This window comes from Petromyzon marinus, chromosome 80 (genome assembly GCF_048934315.1).
Source record: "Petromyzon marinus isolate PM22_M1 ecotype Great Lakes invasive population chromosome 80, UKy_Petmar_22M1.pri1.0, whole genome shotgun sequence".
Taxonomy (NCBI): domain Eukaryota; kingdom Metazoa; phylum Chordata; class Hyperoartia; order Petromyzontiformes; family Petromyzontidae; genus Petromyzon; species Petromyzon marinus.
This window is the reverse complement of record NC_133746.1, coordinates 7,766,351-7,789,046: the sequence shown is the minus strand read 5'-3', so window position 1 is coordinate 7,789,046 and position 22,696 is coordinate 7,766,351. Positions and strand designations below refer to the sequence as shown.

The window sequence follows — 22,696 nt, the reverse complement described above, 5'->3', positions numbered from 1 at the left end:
CTCCATCTCTTCTCTAGCCCCGTGCCGCGCCCGTTTAGCCCCTTCGATCCGGCCGAACAAAAGCTGTTTCGACATGCGGTGGCTGGGCATGCGGGCTACATGACCCAGCCAACGCAGACCTGCCTGTGGTTTTCACCACCTGATGATGATTGCTTGTGTTGCAATCGAAACGTCGTTATATTTTATTGTTTTATTTTTTCATATTATTTTACTCTTTCCCTTCTACGTCATTTTACCGAAATAACCAATAATATGAACCCGCTGGTAGGTTCTAGAAAGGGGGCGTGGGCATGGCCGTGGCTGTGGGCGTGACCGTGGGCGTGGCCTTGTCCGTGGGCGTGTCTGTGGGCGTGGCTGTGGCCGTGGGCGTCGCCGTGGGCGTCGCCGTGGGCATGGCCATGGGCGTGGCCGTGGGCGTGGCCGTGGGCGTGGCCGTGGGCGTGGCCGTGGGCGTGGCCGTGGGCATGGCCAGGCCACGCTGACAGTATAAAAGAGGGGCCCCCTGTAGGGGACCGCGAGGCTGTCGTGTGGAGTGGGGAGGGGGGGAGGATCCCTGTCGTGCTGCTGCTGCTGGAGCCCTTCTGGTCGTCTACGCCATCCCGAGGCGTCAGCGGTGACAGGCAGCTGAGCGGCTGTCCTGACCGGCCGTCCTGACCGGCTGCCCTGACCGGCTGTCCTGAGCGGCTGTCCTGAGCGGCTGTCCTGAGCGGCTGTCCTGAGCGGCTGTCCTGACCGGCTGTCCTGACCGGCTGTCCTGAGCGGCTGTCCTGAGCGGCTGTCCTGACCGGCTGTCCTGACCGGCTGTCCTGACCGGCTGTCCTGAGCGGCTGTCCTGAGCGGCTGTCCTGAGCGGCTGTCCTGACCGGCCGTCCTGAGCGGCCGTCCTGACCGGCCGTCCTGACCGGCCGTCCTGAGCGGCTGTCCTGAGCGGCTGTCCTGAGCGGCTGTCCTGACCGGCTGTCCTGAGCGGCTGTCCTGACCGGCTGCCCTGTCACCGAGCGACGTCACCGAACACACACATGCCGACTTGGTAAAGGCGTCAACCCCGATAGTCCCGCCGACTCTTTTGTGCCTCCGAGTTGGCCACCGACACATTCACACGTGGTCCCAGCCAAACTAAACACGTGGTCCCAGCCAAACTAAACACGTGGTCCGAGCCAAACTAAACACGTGGTCCCAGCCAAACTAAACACGTGGTCCCAGCCAAACTAAACACGTGGTCCCAGCCAAACTAAACACGTGGTCCCAGCCAAACTAAACACGTGGTCCCAGCCAAACTAAACACGTGGTCCCAGCCAAACTAAACACGTGGTCCCAGCCAAACTAAACACGTGGTCCCAGCCAAACTAAACACGTGGTCCCAGCCAAACTAAACACGTGGTCCCAGCCAAACTAAACACGTGGTCCCAGCCAAACTAAACACGTGGTCCCAGCCAAACTAAACGCCCGGTAGGCGGGGGGGTGTCCACGTGACAGGGAGGGGGGGGGGGTCCACGTGACAGGGAAGAGAGGGAGGGGTGTCCACGTGACAGGGAGGGGGGGGTGTCCACGTGACAGGGAGGGGGGTGGGTGTGTCCACGTGACAGGGAGGGGGGGTTGGGTGTGTCCACATGACAGGGAAGAGAGGGAGGGGTGTCCACGTGACAGGGAGGGGTGTGGGTGTGTCCACGTGACGGAGGGAGGGGGTGTGGGTGTGTCCACGTGACAGGAAGGGGCGGGAGGGTGTCCACGTGACAGGAAGGGGGGTGTGTTCACGTGACAGGGAGGGGGGGTGGGTCCACGTGACAGGGAAGAGAGGGGGGGTGTGGGTGTGTCCACGTGACAGGGAGGGGCGGGAGGGTGTCCACGTGACAGGGAGGGGTGTGGGTGTGTCCACGTGACAGGGAGGGAGGGGGTGTGGGTGTGTCCACGTGACAGGGAGGGGTGTGTCCACGTGACAGGGGGTGTGGGTGTGTCCACGTGACAGGAAGGGGCGGGAGGGTGTCCACGTGACAGGAAGGGGGGGTGTCCACGTGACAGGAAGGGGGGGTGTCCACGTGACAGGGTGTGTGGGTGTGTCCACGTGACAGGGAGGGAGGGGGTGTGGGTGTCCACGTGACAGGGAGGGAGGGGGTGTGGGTTTGTCCACGTGACAGGGTGTGTGGGTGTGTCCACGTGACAGGGAGGGAGGTGTGGGTGTGTCTACGTGACAGGGAGGGGTGTGTCCACGTGACAGGGGGTGTGGGTGTGTCCACGTGACAGGGAGGGAGGGGTGTGGGTGTGTCCACGTGACAGGGTGTGTGGGTGTGTCCACGTGACAGGGGGGTGTGTCCACGTGACAGGGAGTGTGTCCACGTGACAGGGGGTGTGTCCACGTGACAGGGGGGTGTGTCCACGTGACAGGGGGTGTGTCCACGTGACAGGGGGGTGTGTCCACGTGACAGGGTGTGTGGGTGTGTCCACGTGACAGGGGGGTGTGTCCACGTGACAGGGTGGGTGTGTCCACGTGACAGGGGGGTGTGGGTGTGTCCACGTGACAGGGGGGTGTGTCCACGTGACAGGGGGGTGTGTCCACGTGACAGGGTGTGTGGGTGTGTCCACGTGACAGGGGGGTGTGTCCACGTGACAGGGTGTGTGGGTGTGTCCACGTGTCAGGGGGGTGTGTCCACGTGACAGGGTGGGTGTGTCCACGTGACAGGGGGGTGTGTCCACGTGACAGGGGGGTGTGTCCACGTGACAGGGGGGTGTGTCCACGTGACAGGGGGGTGTGTCCACGTGACAGGGAGGGAGGGGGTGTGGAGGTGTCCACGTGACAGGGTGGGTGTGTCCACGTGACAGGGGGGTGTGTCCACGTGACAGGGGGTGTGTCCACGTGACAGGGAGGGAGGGGGTGTGGAGGTGTCCACGTGACAGGGTGGGTGTGTCCACGTGACAGGGGGGTGTGTCCACGTGACAGGGTGGGTGTGTCCACGTGACAGGGTGGGTGTGTCCACGTGACAGGGGGGTGTGTCCACGTGACAGGGGGTGTGTCCACGTGACAGGGAGGGAGGGGGTGTGGAGGTGTCCACGTGACAGGGGGGTGTGTCCACGTGACAGGGGGGTGTGTCCACGTGACAGGGGGGTGTGTCCACGTGACAGGGGGGTGTGTCCACATGACAGGGGGGTGTGTCCACGTGACAGGGGGGTGTGTCCACGTGACAGGGTGGGTGTGTCCACGTGACAGGGGGGTGTGTCCACGTGACAGGGGGGTGTGTCCACGTGACAGGGTGTGTGGGTGTGTCCACGTGACAGGGTGGGTGTGTCCACGTGACAGGGTGGGTGTGTCCACGTGACAGGGGGGTGTGTCCACGTGACAGGGGGGTGTGTCCACGTGACAGGGTGGGTGTGTCCACGTGACAGGGGGGTGTGTCCACGTGACAGGGGGGTGTGTCCACGTGACAGGGAGGGTGTGTCCACGTGACAGGGAGGGTGTGTCCACGTGACAGGGGGGTGTGTCCACGTGACAGGGTGGGTGTGTCCACGTGACAGGGAGGGTGTGTCCACGTGACAGGGAGGGTGTGTCCACGTGACAGGGAGGGTGTGTCCACGTGACAGGGTGGGTGTGTCCACGTGACAGGGGGGTGTGTCCACGTGACAGGGAGGGTGTGTCCACGTGACAGGGGGGTGTGTCCACGTGACAGGGGGGTGTGTCCACGTGACAGGGGGGTGTGTCCACGTGACAGGGGGGTGTGTCCACGTGACAGGGTGGGTGTGTCCACGTGACAGGGGGGTGTGTCCACGTGACAGGGGGGTGTGTCCACGTGACAGGGGGGTGTGTCCACGTGACAGGGGGGTGTGTCCACGTGACAGGGGGGTGTGTCCACGTGACAGGGAGGGTGTGTCCACGTGACAGGGAGGGTGTGTCCACGTGACAGGGGGGTGTGTCCACGTGACAGGGTGTGTGGGTGTCCACGTGACAGGGTGGGTGTGTCCACGTGACAGGGGGGTGTGTCCACGTGTCAGGGGGGTGTGTCCACGTGACAGGGTGGGTGTGTCCACGTGACAGGGGGGTGTGTCCACGTGACAGGGAGCCCCCATGATCTCCGCGCGAGCAGCCGACAGACCGGGGGGGGGGGGGGGGTAGGGGGGCGGCTTCGGCACGGCGACGTCACGCCGCCGGTTTTAAAGGAGGATGACCACGTGCCCCCCCCCCCCCCCCCGCCCCCCGTGATCAAAGAGCTTCACGGATCATCGGATTCCTCCACCGGCGGTCTCAGACGAGGGCCGAGCGTCCGCGCCTCGCGGCTTTACCGATGACGCTGAAGGCCAGGAAGAAGACGGCGTAGAGGCGGTTCGCGGAGTAGGCGGGGATCATCACTGCAGGGCGCACGTGACACACCACACCACGTGACACACCACGTGACACACCACGTGACACACCACAGCACGTGACACACCACGTGACACACCACAACACGTGACACACCACGTGACACACCACAGCACGTGACACACCACGTGACACACCACAACACGTGACACACCACGTGACACACCACGTGACACACCACGTGACACACCACGTGACACACCACAGCACGTGACACACCACGTGACACACCACAACACGTGACACACCACAACACGTGACACACCACAACACGTGACACACCACGTGACACACCACAGCACGTGTCACACCACAGCACGTGACACACCACGTGACACACCACAGCACGTGTCACACCACGTGACACACCACAACACGTGACACACCACGTGACACACCACGTGACACACCACAACACGTGTCACACCACAGCACGTGACACACCACGTGACACACCACAGCACGTGTCACGTGACACACCACAGCACGTGACACACCACAACACGTGACACACCACAACACGTGACACACCACGTGACACACCACAACACGTGACACGTGACACACCACAGCACGTGACACACCACGTGACACACCACAGCACGTGACACACCACGTGACACACCACGTGACACACCACAACACGTGACACACCACAACACGTGACACACCACAACACGTGACACACCACGTGACACACCACAACACGTGACACACCACAACACGTGACACACCACAGCACGTGACACACCACAACACGTGACACACCACAGCACGTGACACACCACGTGACACACCACAACACGTGACACACCACGTGACACACCACAGCACGTGACACACCACGTGACACACCACACCACGTGACACACCACAGCACGTGACACACCACAACACGTGACACGTGACACACCACAACACGTGTCACGTGACACACCACAGCACGTGACACACCACAGCACGTGTCACACCACAACACGTGACACACCACGACACGTGACACACCACAGCACGTGACACACCACAGCACGTGACACACCACGGCACGTGTCACGTGACACACCACAGCACGTGACACGTGACACACCACAACACGTGACACACCACGTGACACACCACGGCACGTGACACACCACGGCACGTGACACACCACGACACGTGTCACGTGACACACCACAACACGTGACACACCACGTGACACACCACGGCACGTGACACACCACGGCACGTGACACACCACGACACGTGTCACGTGACACACCACAGCACGTGACACACCACAACACGTGACACACCACGGCACGTGACACACCACAGCACGTGACACACCACAACACGTGTCACACCACAACACGTGTCACGTGACACACCACAACACGTGTCACGTGACACACCACAGCACGTGACACACCACGTGACACACCACAACACGTGACACACCACAACACGTGACACACCACAACACGTGACACACCACAACACGTGACACACCACAACACGTGACACACCACAACACGTGACACACCACAACACGTGACACACCACAACACGTGACACACCACGTGACACACCACAACACGTGACACACCACAACACGTGACACACCACAGCACGTGTCACGTGACACACCACAACACGTGACACACCACAACACGTGACACACCACAGCACGTGACACACCACAACACGTGACACACCACAACACGTGACACACCACAACACGTGACACACCACGTGACACACCACAACACGTGACACACCACAACACGTGACACACCACAGCACGTGTCACGTGACACACCACAGCACGTGACACACCACAGCACGTGACACACCACAACACGTGTCACGTGACACACCACAACACGTGACACACCACAGCACGTGTCACGTGACACACCACAACACGTGTCACGTGACACACCACAGCACGTGACACACCACGGCACGTGACACACCACAGCACGTGACACACCACAACACGTGACACAACACAGCACGTGTCACGTGACACACCACAACACGTGTCACGTGACACACCACAACACGTGTCACACCACAGCACGTGTCACACCACAGCACGTGACACACCACAGCACGTGACACACCACAACACGTGTCACGTGACACACCACAGCACGTGACACACCACAGCACGTGACACACCACAACACGTGTCACGTGACACACCACAGCACGTGACACACCACAACACGTGACACACCACAACACGTGTCACGTGACACACCACAGCACGTGACACACCACAACACGTGACACACCACAACACGTGACACACCACAGCACGTGACACGTGACACACCACAACACGTGACACGTGACACACCACAACACGTGACACGTGACACACCACAACACGTGACACACCACAACACGTGACACGTGACACACCACAGCACACCACGGCACGTGACACACCACAGCACGTGACACACCACAACACGTGTCACGTGACACACCACAGCACGTGACACGTGACACACCACAACACGTGACACACCACAACACGTGACACGTGACACACCACAACACGTGTCACGTGACACACCACAACACACGTGACACACCACGACACGTGACACACCACGGCACGTGACACACCACGGCACGTGACACACCACAGCACGTGACACACCACAACACGTGACACACCACGGCACGTGACACGTGACACGTGACACACCACAACACGTGTCACACCACGGCACACCACAACACGTGACACACCACGGCACGTGACACACCACAACACGTGTCACACCACGGCACACCACAACACGTGACACACCACGGCACGTGACACGTGAAACGTGACACACCACGGCACGTGACACACCGTGCACAGACACAGACGCGGGCAAAGTTCACCATTAGCCCGGCACGGCCGCCGTGGTGACGCCACCGCCGCTTGGTGGTGAATGGCAGGGGTTGGTGATGGTGGTGGTGATGGTGGTGGTGATGGTGGTGGTGATGGTGGTGGTGATGGTGGTGGTGATGGTGGTGGTGATGGTGGTGGTGGTGGTGGTGGTGGTGATGGTGGTGGTGGTGGTGATGGTGATGGTGGTGGTGATGGTGGTGGTGGTGGTGATGGTGGTGGTGATGGTGGTGGTGGTGGTGGTGGTGATGGTGGTGGTGGTGGTGATGGTGATGGTGGTGGTGATGGTGGTGGTGATGGTGGTGGTGATGGTGGTGGTGGTGGTGATGGTGGTGGTGGTGGTGATGGTGATGGTGGTGGTGATGGTGGTGGTGGTGGTGGTGGTGGTGATGGTGGTGGTGGTGGTGATGGTGATGGTGGTGGTGATGGTGGTGGTGGTGGTGATGGTGGTGGTGATGGTGGTGGTGATGGTGGTGGTGGTGGTGGTGGTGGTGATGGTGATGGTGGTGGTGGTGGTGATGGTGATGGTGGTGGTGATGGTGGTGGTGATGGTGGTGGTGATGGTGGTGGTGGTGGTGATGGTGGTGGTGGTGGTGATGGTGATGGTGGTGGTGATGGTGGTGGTGATGGTGGTGGTGATGGTGGTGGTAGTGGTGGTGATGGTGGTGGTGATGGTGATGGTGGTGGTGATGGTGGTGGTGATGGTGGTGGTGATGGTGGTGATGGTGGTGGTGATGGTGGTGGTGGTGGTGGTGATGGTGATGGTGGTGGTGATGGTGGTGGTGGTGGTGATGGTGGTGATAGTGGTGGTGGTGATGGTGGTGGCGATAGTGGTGGCGATGGTGATGGTGGTGATGGTGATCGTGGTGGTGATGGTGGTGGTGGTGGTGGTGGTGATGGTGGTGGTGGTGATGGTGGTGATGGTGGTGATGGTGGTGGTGGTGGTGATGGTGGTGATAGTGGTGGTGGTGATGGTGGTGGCGATGGTGGTGGTGGTGATGGTGATGGTGGTGGTGGTGGTGATGGTGGTGGTGGTGGTGGTGATGGTGATGGTGGTGATGGTGGTGGTGGCGGTGGCGATGGTGGTGGTGATGGTGGTGGTGGTGATGGTGGCGGTGGTGGTGGCGGTGGTGGTGGCGGTGGTGGTTTATGGTGGTGATGGTGATGATGGTGGTGGCGATGGTGGTGGTGGTGGCGATGGTGGTGGTGTTGGTAATGGTGGTGGTGATCATAATGATGGTGATGATAGTGATCATGACGATGGTGATGGTGATCGTGATGATAGTTACACTATATCATGGTCATTATGAAGAGATGATGATGATGATGAAACTCATGAAGGGAAGACGACAATGGTGATGAGGAGGACTATGGTGATACACAGACAAAGGTCCCCCGTGTAGCCTCTAACAGGCTGCAGGGGCAAGTGCTATTAGCTAGCACCTCACACACAGACACAGACAAAGATCCCCCGTGTAGCCTCTAACAGGCTGCAGGGGCAAGTGCTGTTAAGCTAGCACCTCATATACAGGTGGTTGTGGTGGTGGTGGTTGTGGTGTTTGTGGTGGTGGTTGTGATGAAGGTGGTAGTGGTTGTGGTGGTGGTTGTGGTGGTGGTGGTGTTTGTGATGGTGGTGGTGTTTGTGATGGTGGTTGTGGTGAAGGTGGTGATAGTTGTGGTGGTGGTGGATGTGGTGATGATGGTGGGTGTGGTGGTGAGGGTGGTTGTGGTGGTGAGGGTGGTGGTAGTTGTGGTGAAGGTGGTTGTGGTGATGAGGGTGGTGGTGGTTGTGATGGTGGTGATGTTTGTGGTAATGGTGGTTGTGTTGATGGTGGTTGTGGTGAAGGTGGTGATGGTTATGATGGTGGTTGCGGTGGTTGTGGTGGTGGTTGTGGTGGTGGTTGTGGTGAAGGTGGTGGTGGTTGTGGTGGTGGTGGTGGTGGTGTTGTGGTGGTGGTTGTGGTGAACGTGGTGATGGTGGTGGTGGTGGTGAGGGTGGTGGTGAGGGTGGTGGTAGTTGTGGTGAAGGTGGTGGTGGTGAAGGTGGTGGTAGTTGTGGTGAAGGTGGTTGTGGTGGTGAGGGTGGTGGTGGTTGTGATGGTGGTGATGGTTGTGGTGAAGGTGATGGTTATGATGGTGGTTGTGGTGGTGATGGTGGTTGTGGTGGTTGTGGTGATGGTGGTTGTGGTGGTTGTAGTGGTGATTGTTATGAAGGTGGTTGTGGTGATGGTGGTTGTGGTGGTGGTTGTGGTGGTTGTGGTGGTGGTTGTGGTGAAGGTGGTGGTGGTTATGATGGTGGTTGTGGTGGTTGTGGTGGTGGTTGTGGTGGTGGTGGTTGTGGTGGTGGTGGTTATGAAGGTGGTGGTGGTTGTGGTGGTGGTTGTGGTGGTGGTTGTGGTGAAGGTGGTGGTGGTTATGATGGTGGTTGTGGTGGTGGTTGTGGTGGTTGTGGTGGTGGTTGCGGTGGTGGTGTTTGTGGTGGTGGTTATGGTGAAGGTAGTAGTGTTTGTGGTGGTGGTTGTGGTGAAGGTGGTGATGGTTGTGGTGAAGGTTGTGGTGAAGGTGGTGGTGGTTGTGGTGGTGCTGGTGGTGGTGAGGGTGGTGATGGTTGTGGTGAAGGTGGTGGTGGTTGTGGTGGTACTGGTGGTGGTGAGGGTGGTGATGGTTGTGGTGAAGGTGGTGGTGTTTGTGGTGGTGGTTGTGGTGAAGGTGGTGATGGTTGTGGTGAAGGTGGTGGTGGTTGTGGTGGTGGTGAGGGTGGTGATGGTTGTGGTGAAGGTGGTGGTGTTTGTGGTGGTGTTTGTGGTGAAGGTGGTGATGGTTGTGGTGAAGGTGGTGGTGGTTGTGGTGGTGGTGAGGGTGGTGATGGTTGTGGTGAAGGTGGTGGTGTTTGTGGTGGTGGTGGTGAAGGTGGTGATGGTTGTGGTGAAGGTGGTGGTGGTTGTGGTGAAGGTGGTGGTGGTTATTAAGGTGGTTGTGGTGAAGGTGGTGGTGTTTGTGGTGGTGGTGAAGGTGGTGATGGTTGTGAAGATGGTGGTGGTTGTGGTGCTGTTGGTCGGTTGTGGTGGTTGTGGTGAAGGTGGTGGTGGTTATTAAGGTGGTTGTGGTGAAGGTGGTTGTGGTGGTGCTGGTGGTGGTGAGGGTGGTGATGGTTGTGGTGAAGGTGGTGGTGGTGCTGGTGGTGTTTGTGGTGGTGGTGGTGAGGGGTGATGGTTGTGGTGAAGGTGGTGGTGGTTGTGGTGGTGATGGTTGTGGTGGTGGTTGTGGTGGTGCTGGTGGTGGTGAGGGTGGTGATGGTTGTGGTGAAGGTGGTGGTGGTTATTAAGGTGGTGGTGGTTGTGGTGGTTAAGGTGTTTGTGTTGTGGTGGTGCTGGTGGTGGTGGTGAGGGAGGCTGCTGACCGTCGGGGTTGTTGGCCGTGGAGCAGCACGAGCTGCAGGTGAGTGCTGAGTGAACGTCTCAAAGTAGTAGCGACCTCCCCTGCACCTCACAACCACAACCCACCACCACAACCAACCATCAACACAACCACAACACCACCACAACAACCACACCACCACCCCCACAACACCACCACCACAACCACAACAACACCACAACCAACATCAACACAACCACAACACCACCACCACAACCAACATCAACACAACCACAACACCACCACAACAACCAACATCAACACAACCACCACAGCCAAACACCACAACACACAACACCACCACAACAACCAACATCAACACAACCACAACACCACTCCACAACAATCAACACAACCACAACACCACCACAACCACAACCACCACAACCAACATCACAACCAACATCAACACCACCACCACAACCACAACCACCAACATCAACACAACCACCACAACCAACATCAACACAACCACCACAACCACAACACCATCACCACAACCAACATCAACACAACCAACATCAACACAACCACCACCATCACCCTCACCACCACAACCAACATCAACACAACCACCACCATCACCCTCACCACCACAACCAACATCAACACAACCACCACAACCACAACACCACCACAACCAACATCAACACAACCACCACAACACCACCACAACCACCACAACCAACATCAACACAACCACCACAACCACAACACCACCACAACCAACATCAACACAACCACCACAACCACAACACCACCACCACCCTCACCACCACCACAACCACCACAACCACCACACCACCACAACCACCCTCACCACAACCAACACAACCACAACATCACCACCACAACCAACATCAACACAACCACCACAACCACAACACCACAGCCACAACACCACCACAACCAACATCAACACAACCACCACAACACCACCACAACCCTCACCACCACCACAACCACCACACCACCTCCACAACCACCCTCACCACAACCACCACAACCACAACATCACCACCACCACAGCTACAACACCACCACAACCACCACAGCCACCATCACCCTCACCACAACCACCACAACCACAACACCACCACAACCACCATCACCCTCACCACAACCACAACACCACCACAGCCACCATCACCCTCACCACAACCACAACACCACCACAGCCACCATCACCCTCACCACAACCACCGCAACCACAACACCACCACCACCACAACCACCATCAACGCAACCACCACAACCGCCACAACCACCACCACCACCACCTTCACCACCACCACCCTCACCATCACGACCACCACAGCCACCATCACCACAACCGCCACAAACCACCACCACCACCATCACCACAACCACCACAGCAACCACTACCCTCAGCACAACCAGCACAAACCACCATGCAGGGAGTTGTAGTGACGAGGTGGAGAGAGACAGAGAGTTGTAGTGACGAGGTGGAGAGGGACAGGGAGGTGTAGTGACGAGGTGGAGAGAGACAGGGAGGTGTAGTGACGAGGAGAGAGACAGGGAGGTGTAGTGACGAGGTGGAGAGAGACAGGGAGGTGTCGTGACGAGGTGGAGAGAGACAGGGAGGTGTAGCGACGAGGTGTTGAGAGACAGGGAGGTGTAGTGACGAGGTGTTGAGAGACAGGGAGGTGTAGTGACGAGGTGTTGAGAGACAGGTTGGTGTAGTGACGAGGTGGAGAGAGACAGGGTGTTGTAGTGACGAGGTGGAGAGAGACAGGGTGATGTAGTGACGAGGTGGAGAGAGACAGCGTGGTGTAGTGACGAGGTGATGAGAGACAGGGAGTTGTAGTGACGAGGTGGAGAGAGACAGGGTGTTGTAGTGACGAGGTGGAGAGAGACAGGGAGGTGTAGTGACGAGGTGGAGAGAGACAGGGAGGTGTAGTGACGAGGTGGAGAGAGACAGGGTGATGTAGTGACGAGGTGATGAGAGACAGGGTGATGTAGTGACGAGGTGGAGAGAGACAGGGTGATGTAGTGACGAGGTGGAGAGAGACAGGGTGTTGTAGTGACGAGGTGGAGAGAGACAGGGTGATGTAGTGACGAGGTGGAGAGAGACAGGGTGATGTAGTGACGAGGTGGAGAGAGACAGGGAGGTGTCATGACGAGGTGGAGAGAGACAGGGTGTTGTAGTGACGAGGTGGAGAGAGACAGGGAGGTGTAGTGACGAGGTGGAGAGAGACAGGGTGTTGTAGTGACGAGGTGGAGAGAGACAGGGAGTTGTAGTGACGAGGTAGAGAGAGAGAGAGTGATGTAGTGACGAGGTGATGAGGACACTCACCTTGCCCCTCTGGAACAGCAGCATACCCAGCACAGTGAAGAAGTACAAGTGCAATGCCAGTAGCAGCATCACACTGAGACACACAGAGACACAACCACACGGTTCAAACCCCGCGGCCGCCCTGGTTAATACCGCCCTGCGTGTATTACATGAACCGTTATAATGTAGTGTATAGTGTATAGTAGTGTAGTTTATAGTCGTGTAGTGTATAGTAGTGTAGTGTATAGTAGTGTATTGTATAGTAGTGTAGTGTATAGTAGTGTAGTGTATAGTAGTGTAGTGTATAGTAGTGTGGTGTATAGTAGGGTGGTGTATAGTAGTGTAGTGTATAGTAGTGTAGTGTATAGTAGTGTAGTATATAGTGTAGTGTATAGTGGTGTAGTGTATAGTGTAGTGTATAGTAGTGTAGTGTATAGTAGTGTGGTGTATAGTAGGGTGGTGTATAGTAGTGTATAGTAGTGTAGTGTATAGTAGTGTAGTATATAGTGTAGTGTATAGTAGTGTAGTGTATAGTGTAGTGTATAGTAGTGTAGTGTATAGTGTAGTGTGTAGTGTATAGTAGTGTAGTGTATAGTAGTGTAGTGTATAGTGTAGTGTATAGTATAGTAGTGTAGTGTATAGTAGTGTAGTGTATAGTAGTGTAGTGTATAGTAGTGTAGTGTATAGGGAATAGTAGTGTAGTATATAGTAGTGTATTGTATAGTGTATAGTAGTGTAGTGTGTAGTGTATAGTAGTGTATAGTGTAGTGTATAGTGTAGTGTATAGTAGTGTAGTGTATAGTAGTGTAGTGTATAGTAGTGCAGTGTATAGTAGTGTAGTGTATAGTAGTGTATAGTGTAGTAGTGTATAGTGAATAGCTCGTGAAGGACGCCGCTACTGGGCAGTTGGAGGCAGTCGCCCGCCAACAACAACGGAGGGCGGAGCAACGACGCTCACAACAACGAGCGGAGCGCCGGGTGGCTAAAGCACAGCAGGTTGGCACAGTAGGGGGCACAGGTGGTGCATCAGCCAGTCATCTCAGTCAGTCGACCCGTGGCACCTGGGTCTGCCCCGTGACCTACTGCCAGCGGGTGTTCGACACTTCACGTGGCCTCAGGGTGCACATAGCCTGGCACAAGCGTCGTGGTGACGTCACCGCCACTTAGTGGTGAATGGCGGTTGTTGTTGTTGGTAGTTGCAGCGGTGGTTGGGGTGGTGGTTGTGGTGGTGGTTGTGGTGGTGGTTGTGGTTGTTGTGGTGGTTGTGGTGGTGGTTGTGGTGGTGGTTGTGGTGGTTGTTGTGGTTGTGGTGGTGGTTGTGGTGGTGGTTGTGGTGGTTGTTGTGGTTGTGGTGGTTGTGGTGGTGGTGGTTGTCGTGGTGGTTGTTGTGGTGGTGGTGGTGGTTGTTGTGGTGGTTGTGGTGGTGGTCGTGGTGGTTGTTGTGGTGGTTGTGGTGTTGGTTGCGGTGGTTGTGGTGGTGGTGGTTGTTGTGGTGGTTGTGGTGGTGGTTGTTGTGGTGGTGGTGGTTGTCGTGGTGGTTGTTGTGGTGGTTGTGGTGGTGGTGGTTGTGGTGGTGGTTGTTGTGGTGGTTGTGGTGGTGGTTGTCGTGGTGGTTGTCGTGGTGGTTGTGGTGGTGGTTGTGGTGGTTGTGGTGGTGGTGGTTGTGGTGGTGGTGGTTGTGGTGGTGGTCGTGGTTGTTGTGGTGGTGGTGGTTGTTGTGGTGGTGGTTGTGGTGGTGGTTGTGGTGGTTGTGGTGGTTGTGGTGGTCGTGGTTGTTGTGGTGGTGGTGGTTGTTGTTGTGGTGGTTGTGGTGGTTGTTGTTGTGGTGGTTGTGGTGGTTGTGGTGGTGGTTGTTGTTGTGGTGGTTGTGGTGGTGGTTGTGGTGGTTGTGGTGGTTGTTGTGGTGGTTGCGGTGGTTGTGGTGGTTGTGGTGGTGGTGGTTGTGGTGGTTGTGGTGGTGGTTGCGGTGGTGCTAGTGCCGTGCCTGGCTATCTGCGGCAGGGTTCGCCGGATGCACTTGAGCGTCTTCTTCATGAGCGACGAGTTTTGCAGCAGGAAGAACGGGCGGAACGCGCGGCGAACTCGCAGCGCCTAGCAGACACGGTGAGACACGCAGAGACACGGTGAGACACGCAGAGACACGGTGAGACACGCAGAGACACGGTGAGACACGCAGAGACACGGTGAGACACGCAGAGACACGGTGAGACATGGTGAGACACGCAGAGACACGGTGAGACACGCAGAGACACGGTGAGACACGCAGAGACACGGTGAGACACGCAGAGACACGGTGAGACACGCAGAGACACGGTGAGACACGCAGAGACACGGTGAGACACGCAGAGACACGGTGAGACACGCAGAGACACGGTGAGACACGCAGAGACACGGTGAGACACGCAGAGACACGGTGAGACAGTGAGACATGTGAGACACGCAGAGACACGGTGAGACACGCAGAGACACGGTGAGACACGCAGAGACACGGTGAGACACGCAGAGACACGGTGAGACACGCAGAGACACGGTGAGACACGCAGAGACACGGTGAGACACGCAGAGACACGGTGAGACACGGTGAGACACGGTGAGACACGCAGAGACACGGTGAGACACGGTGAGACACGGTGAGACACGGTGAGACACGCAGAGACACGGTGAGACACGGTGAGACACGGTGAGACACACAGAGACACGGTGAGACACGGTGAGACACGGTGAGACACGCAGAGACACGGTGAGACACGGTGAGACACGGTGAGACACGCAGAGACACGGTGAGACACGGTGAGACACGGTGAGACACGCAGAGACACGGTGAGACACGCAGAGACACGCAGAGACACGGTGAGACACGCAGAGACACGGTGAGACACGGTGAGACACGGTGAGACACGGTGAGACAAGCAGAGACACGCAGAGACACGGTGAGACACGCAGAGACACGGTGAGACACGCAGAGACACGGTGAGACACGCAGAGACACGGTGAGACACGCAGAGACACGGTGAGACACGCAGAGACACGGTGAGACACGGTGAGACACGGTGAGACACGCAGAGACACGGTGAGACACGGTGAGACACGGTGAGGACACGCAGAGACACGGTGAGACACGCAGAGACACGGTGAGACACGCAGAGACACGGTGAGACACGGTGAGACACGGTGAGACACGCAGAGACACGGTGAGACACGGTGAGACACGGTGAGACACGGTGAGACACGCAGAGACACGCAGAGACACGGTGAGACACGCAGAGACACGGTGAGACACGGTGAGACACGGTGAGACACGCAGAGACACGGTGAGACACGGTGAGACACGGTGAGACACGCAGAGACACGGTGAGACACGGTGAGACACGGTGAGACACGGTGAGACATGCAGAGACACGGTGAGACACGGTGAGACACGGTGAGACATGCAGAGACACGGTGAGACACGCAGAGACACGCAGAGACACGGTGAGACACGGTGAGACAGGAAGAGACACGGTGAGACACGGTGAGACACGGTGAGACACGCAGAGACACGGTGAGACACGGTGAGACACGGTGAGACACGGTGAGATACTGTGAGACACGCAGAGACACACGGTGAGACACGGTGAGACACGGTGAGACACGCAGAGACACGGTGAGACACGCAGAGACACGGTGAGACACGCGGAGACACGGTGAGACACGCAGAGACACACGGTGAGACACGCAGAGACACGCTGAGACACACGGTGAGACACGCGGAGACACGGTGTGGTTGACAGTGTCCGTGTTTGTCCGTGCGGCTCACGTAGACGCAGGTGGTGGCGATGGACGCCGTCCAGTCGAGTAGGGAGAGAGCCAGCACCAGCACGTAGGCCACCAGCCACTTGGACTTCCAGAACTCCGTCCAGCCGAGCAGGTGGGCCTGGAACACACGCACAGGGGTCACGGGGACACGGGGACAGGGAGACACGGGGTCACGTGGACACGGAGACAGAGACACAGAGAGAGAGAGACACGGGGACACGGGGGCACGGAGACGGAGACACGGGGGCACGGGGTCACGGAGACACGGGGTCACGGAGACACAGCGAGACACAGACAGAGACACAGACGGAGCCACAGAGAGACACAGAGACACAGCGAGACACAGACAGAGACACAGACGGAGACACAGAGACACAGACGGAGACACAGAGACACATAGAGACACAAACAGAGACACAGAGACACAGACAGAGACAGCGAGACACAGACGGAGCCACAGAGAGACAGACACACAGCGAGACACAGACAGATACACAGAGAGACACAGACAGACACACAGCGACACAGCGAGACACAGAGACACAGACGGAGCCACAGAGAGACACAGACACACAGCGAGACGCAGACAGAGACACAGAGAGACACAGACAGATACACAGAGAGACACAGACGGAGACACAGAGACACAGCGAGACACAGACGGACAAAGAGACACAAACGGAGCCACAGAGAGACACAGACACACAGCGAGACACAGACAGAGATGCAGAGAGACACAGACAGAGACACAAAGAGACACACACACACGTGGACAAGACACACACACACACGTGGACAAGACACACACACACACAAGGACAAGACACACACACACACGTGGACAAGACACACACACACGTGGACAAGACACACACACACGCGTGGACAAGATACACACACACGTGGACAAGACACACACACACGTGGACAAGACACACACACACGTGGACAAGACACACACACACGTGGACAAGACACACACACACATATACACACAGATACATACACACACACACATACACACACACACATACACACACACGTGTGGACAACACACACACATACACACACACGTAGACAAGACACACACACACACACATACACACACACGTGTGGACAACAAAGATCCCCCATATAGCCTTAACAGACTGTTGGGGCAAGTGCTGTTAGCGAGCACCTATGAAGGCTGGAACGGTACACGAGGGGGTGGGTGGCCAGCACCACGCCCGACCGCCTTTGTCTCCCTAGTGGCAATGTTTACACACCGCACCAGGTACTCATTTGAGGCTGCGTCGACCTAGGGGAGGCCCGGGACCGGTTCAGACAATCGTCACTGGTGTTGTCCGTGAGCGGGAATCGAACCCGGGTCGCCAGGTTCATAGCGCAGCGCGCTAACCGCTACACTATCGCTCCCACCGTGTGTGTATGTGTGTGTGGTTGTGGACAACACACACACATACACACACACAAACACACACACACGTAGACAAGACACACATACACATACACACACATACATACACACACACACACCGTGTGGACAACACACACACATACACACACACACACACACGTAGACAAGACACACATACACATACACACGTGTGGACAACACACACACATACACACACACAAACACACACACGTAGACAAGACACACAACAACAACAACAACCGCCATTCGCCACTAAGTGGCGGTGACGTCACCACGACGCTTGTGCCAGGCTATGTGCACCCTGAGGCCGCGTGAAGTGTCGAATGTCCGCTGGCAGGAGGTCACGGGGCAGACCCAGCAGGTGCCACGGGTCGACTGACTGAGATGACTGGCTGATGCACCACCTGTGCCCCCTACTGTGCCAACCTGCTGTGCTTTAGCCACCCGGCGCTCCGCTCGTTGTTCTGAGCGTCGCTCCTCCACCCTCCGTTGTTGTTGGAGGGCGACTACCTCCAACTGCCCAGTAGCATCCTTCACGAGCCTCCTCCACAGAGGCCGATCTCGACACCGCTGGTACCAGTCATCGGCAAGTCCACTCAGCTCCACGTCCTCCTGTACCACATCACTCCATCTCTTCTCTAGCCCGTGCCGCGCCCGCTTAGCCCCCTCAATCCGGCCGAACAAAAGCTGTTTCGGCATGCGGTGGCTGGGCATGCGGGCTACATGACCCAGCCATCGCAGCCTTGCCCGCCGGAGGAGCTCACCGATGGGACCTTGCCCAGATCTTTCAAAGATTTGTGAGCTCCTCACACAATCCAGCCTGGTCAAACCCAGGATGGATCGCAGGCAGGCCAGCCTAAATGTTTCTAACCGGCGAAGATGTTCCATTAGGGGGGTCCACGTTTCACAAGCGTAGAGAAGGGAGGGAATGACCGTGTCCGAGAAGACCTGAAGCTTAGTGCGGAGCGACAGACCAGGTAGCTTCCACACAGCGTTACCCAACCGATGAAAAGATATTGCCGCTCGACTGATTCGGAGTGAGACCTCTGCTGTTAAACTGGAGCCAGACAAAAGCACACTGCCCAGGTATGGGAAACTCTCCACTCTCTCCACAACTGCCCCATCACCGATTGGGAGTTGTGGTGGTGGAGTGTCCGATGGTACAAAATACCCAGGCAGGTGCTTAGTTTTGGTGGGGCTGATGGTAAGGCCCCACCTCTTAGTGGCACGCTCCAGTCTCAGCAGCAGCGTCTCCAACTCCTCCTCTGACTGAGCAGCTATTACCAAATCATCAGCATACATAACGTGGTTGAGCAATAGGGAGCCATCCCTTGACCGCACCCGGGCATCGATCAGCCTCCCATTATATCTGTACCATATGGAGATTCCCCCGGTACAGCTAGTGAAGGCTTCACGAACTACGTGGTCAAAATAGATGTTAAATAATGTGGGAGCCAGAGGACATCCCTGTCGCACCCCAAGGTGTACAGGGAATGGCTCTGACTCCCGGCCACGTAGTTTTACCCGGGCCCGCTCACCATCATGAAGGTCCTTAATGATCGTGAGCAGAGGGTCAGGTACTCCAAAAGCACGAAGAACGACCCAGAGCCCAGGCCTACTGATGGTATCATAGGCCTTGACCAGGTCAATAAAGCAGAGATGTAGGTCTTGTTGGAATTCCCTACACCTCTGCTGTAGCAGATGGACAGAAAATATAGCATCTGTGCAGGACCGCCCTTTCCTGAAACCGCATTGGGGCTCCGCAAGCCTCTCCTCAGCGTGCCTGGCAAGGCGATGCTGAATAATCCTTGCCAGGACCTTTCCCGGCACACTGAGGAGTGAGATGCCCCTGTAGTTGTTACAGTCTGTGCGGTCCCCCTTCTTAAAAAGGGGGACCACCAGGGCATCCTTCCAATCCTGCGGAACCCGTCCAGTGGTCCAGACTTTTGTTATGTCATATAGGGCAGTCTGTGCACAAACGCCACCCTCCCTCAGCATTTCGCTTGGGAGATCATCTCTGCCCGCTGCCTTTCCTGGTCTCAGACTCCGGATCGCCTTCAGTACTTCCTCAACAGATGGCACCTCAGCCAGCCACTCACAGGGGGTGACTTCTTCCAATATTTGAGGCACCGCAGCCTCAGCAGGGTCATCCTCACTTTGTGCCACGATGTTTTCCTGGCTGAGGGATTTTCCCTCCCCCAGGACCTCACAGAAATGCTCAGCAAATCTGCAAACCTGTTCCTGGGGGTCGGAGATTGGATCACCGTTTTTCCCATAATGATGGTAATAGGTGTGGCGCTGCAAGTTACTTTTTTGATGGAGTTAAATAGAGATTTGTGATCACGGGCCACTGAGGCAGACTCCATCTCCTCAGCAACCCGCGACCACCACCCATCCTTGCAACGCCTCACGGCTCTCCGAACCTCCGAGCGAAGGCTGCGGTAAGCCTCCTCATTCTCTGACGTGGGATTCTGTAGCCGATGACAGTGGGCCTGTCCCTTTTTCTCAACCATCCTGAACACCTCCTCTGTCAGCCAGGGTCTCTGGGGAGGTCTGGACCGCGTACCTAAAGCAGCCATTGCAGCTGCATGAGTCACAATCCTAAACCTCGCCCATTTACCCTCAACATCAGGAGGAGTCGGGGACGATGCTAATCCCAGCCACAAGCGATGATGAAATTCTCGCTTGCAACTTTCATCAGATAACTGAGACCAGGCCACTTTAGGTCGGAATGGGGTCCTGGGTGTACACCCACCACCGGAGTGGAAGAATGGCAGGCGCATCTTACAGATGACTAGTCAATGGTCAGAGGGCAGATCAGCTCCACAGTAGGTCCTGGTGTCAAGGACATGGGCTCGCATTCGCTGGTCCGTCACTATGTAGTCCAGCAGATGTTCTTGCTTAGACCCGGCATGCATCCATGATGTTGTGTGGATGCGCCGATACCGGAACAGCGTGTTGGTAATTACAAGCCCATGGGCTGCACAAAAATCTAGCAGCCTCCTACCGTTGTTATTGAGCTGATCTGGCCCATGCCCTCCAATCACTCCAGACCAGGTGCCAGCATCATGACCAACTCGGGCATTGAAGTCACCCACCATGATGACTCTATCCCGAGGGGCCACTTTAGCCAGCACCTGTGACAGGAGGTCATAGAAGGCATCTGACTCATCGGCTTTGCCTGCATCCCTCCACGGATGTTCATCTTCGGTGGCGGCATAAGTAACCACGACCACCATTCCTCGCCTCCGGTTGATGGGAAGGCGAGCCCAAAGTAGCCTGGGGCTTACAGCTTCCCACACCTCACCGCCACGCTCCCACGCCCCCTTCATTCTTTTGTTCAACAGAAGAGCCACACCCTGTTGTTTGGCAGTCTGCTGCCCCGAGTAGAGGACTGTCCACCCCTCATGGTGGCAGGAGCCAGAGCCGGTCTACCGGACCTCCTGAATGCCACATAGATCCAGGCGGTACCGGTCCAGCTCCCGACAGAGGAGTGGCAGCCTCTCTTCCGCAGTGAGCGTTCGGACATTCCACGTGGCCACCCGTAGTGGCTTTTCGTTGGTTCTGGAGTAGCCCCGAGGGTAGGTATTCAATCTCCTGGCTCCGCCAATTGGGGTTTGGCCCAGGAGACGTCATAGACGCCTGGCCCCCCGGGGCCTCCGGCACAAGCTTATTAGTTACATATTTCAGTTTAACTCGTGGTTTCGTGGTAATTAATTGAAGGTGGAGGGGTTACCAGCCCCTCGCACCTGTCCAGAGCCCCCGTTTAGCCCCTATGGTGGACACATATGCCATGAGGGGAGGAGCCAATCAAAATTGGATCTCCCCCCACAGCACTGTCCACGACAGAGTTGCCCGTCCGGCACCGCGAGGAGGTAGGGGGTTGTTTTGCCACACACACACGCGTGGACAAGACACACACACATACACACATACACACATACAAAGACAAAGACAAAGATCCCCCATATAGCCTGTAACAGACTGTAGGGGCAAGTGCTGTTAGCGAGCACCTATGAAGGCCGGTACGGTACACGAAGGGGTGGGTGGCCAGCACCACGCCCGACCGCCTTTGTCTCCCTAGTGGCGATGTTTACACACCGCACCAGGTACTCATTTGAGGCTGAGTCGACCTAGGGGAGGCCCGAGACCGGTTCAGATAATCGTCACTGGTGTTGGCCGTGAGCGGGAATCGAACCCGGGTCGCCAGGTTCATAGCGCAGCGCGCTAACCGCTACACTATCGCTCCCCACTTACACACATACACACATACACACACACACACATACACACACACACATACACACACACACGCGTGGGCAAGACACATACACACACACATACACACACAAAGACAAAGACAAAGATCCCCCATATAGCCTTAACAGACTGTAGGGGCAAGTGCTGTTAGCGAGCACCTATGAAGGCCGGAACAGTACACGAGGGGGTGGGTGGCCAGCACCACGCCCGACCGCCTTAGTCTCCCCAGTGGCAATGTTTTTATCCACC

At 57.1% G+C, this 22,696-nt stretch overlaps 1 protein-coding gene across 1 annotated transcript in view; it reads right to left on the bottom strand.

Annotated features, from left to right (window-relative positions):
• The window catches only part of LOC116958596 (two pore channel protein 2-like), a 111,086-nt gene that overhangs the window by 73,843 nt on the left and 14,547 nt on the right, over positions 1-22,696 (bottom strand). Inside the window, exons 6-11 of the mRNA XM_076057284.1 lie at positions 16,754-16,870; positions 14,942-15,048; positions 11,989-13,051; positions 10,719-10,723; positions 10,645-10,676; positions 4,270-4,335 (exon numbers count right to left, since the gene is read on the bottom strand). Of these exons, the coding sequence (XP_075913399.1) occupies positions 4,270-4,335; positions 10,645-10,676; positions 10,719-10,723; positions 11,989-13,051; positions 14,942-15,048; positions 16,754-16,870 (1,390 nt within the window). The remainder of the gene's footprint in view (positions 1-4,269; positions 4,336-10,644; positions 10,677-10,718; positions 10,724-11,988; positions 13,052-14,941; positions 15,049-16,753; positions 16,871-22,696) is intronic.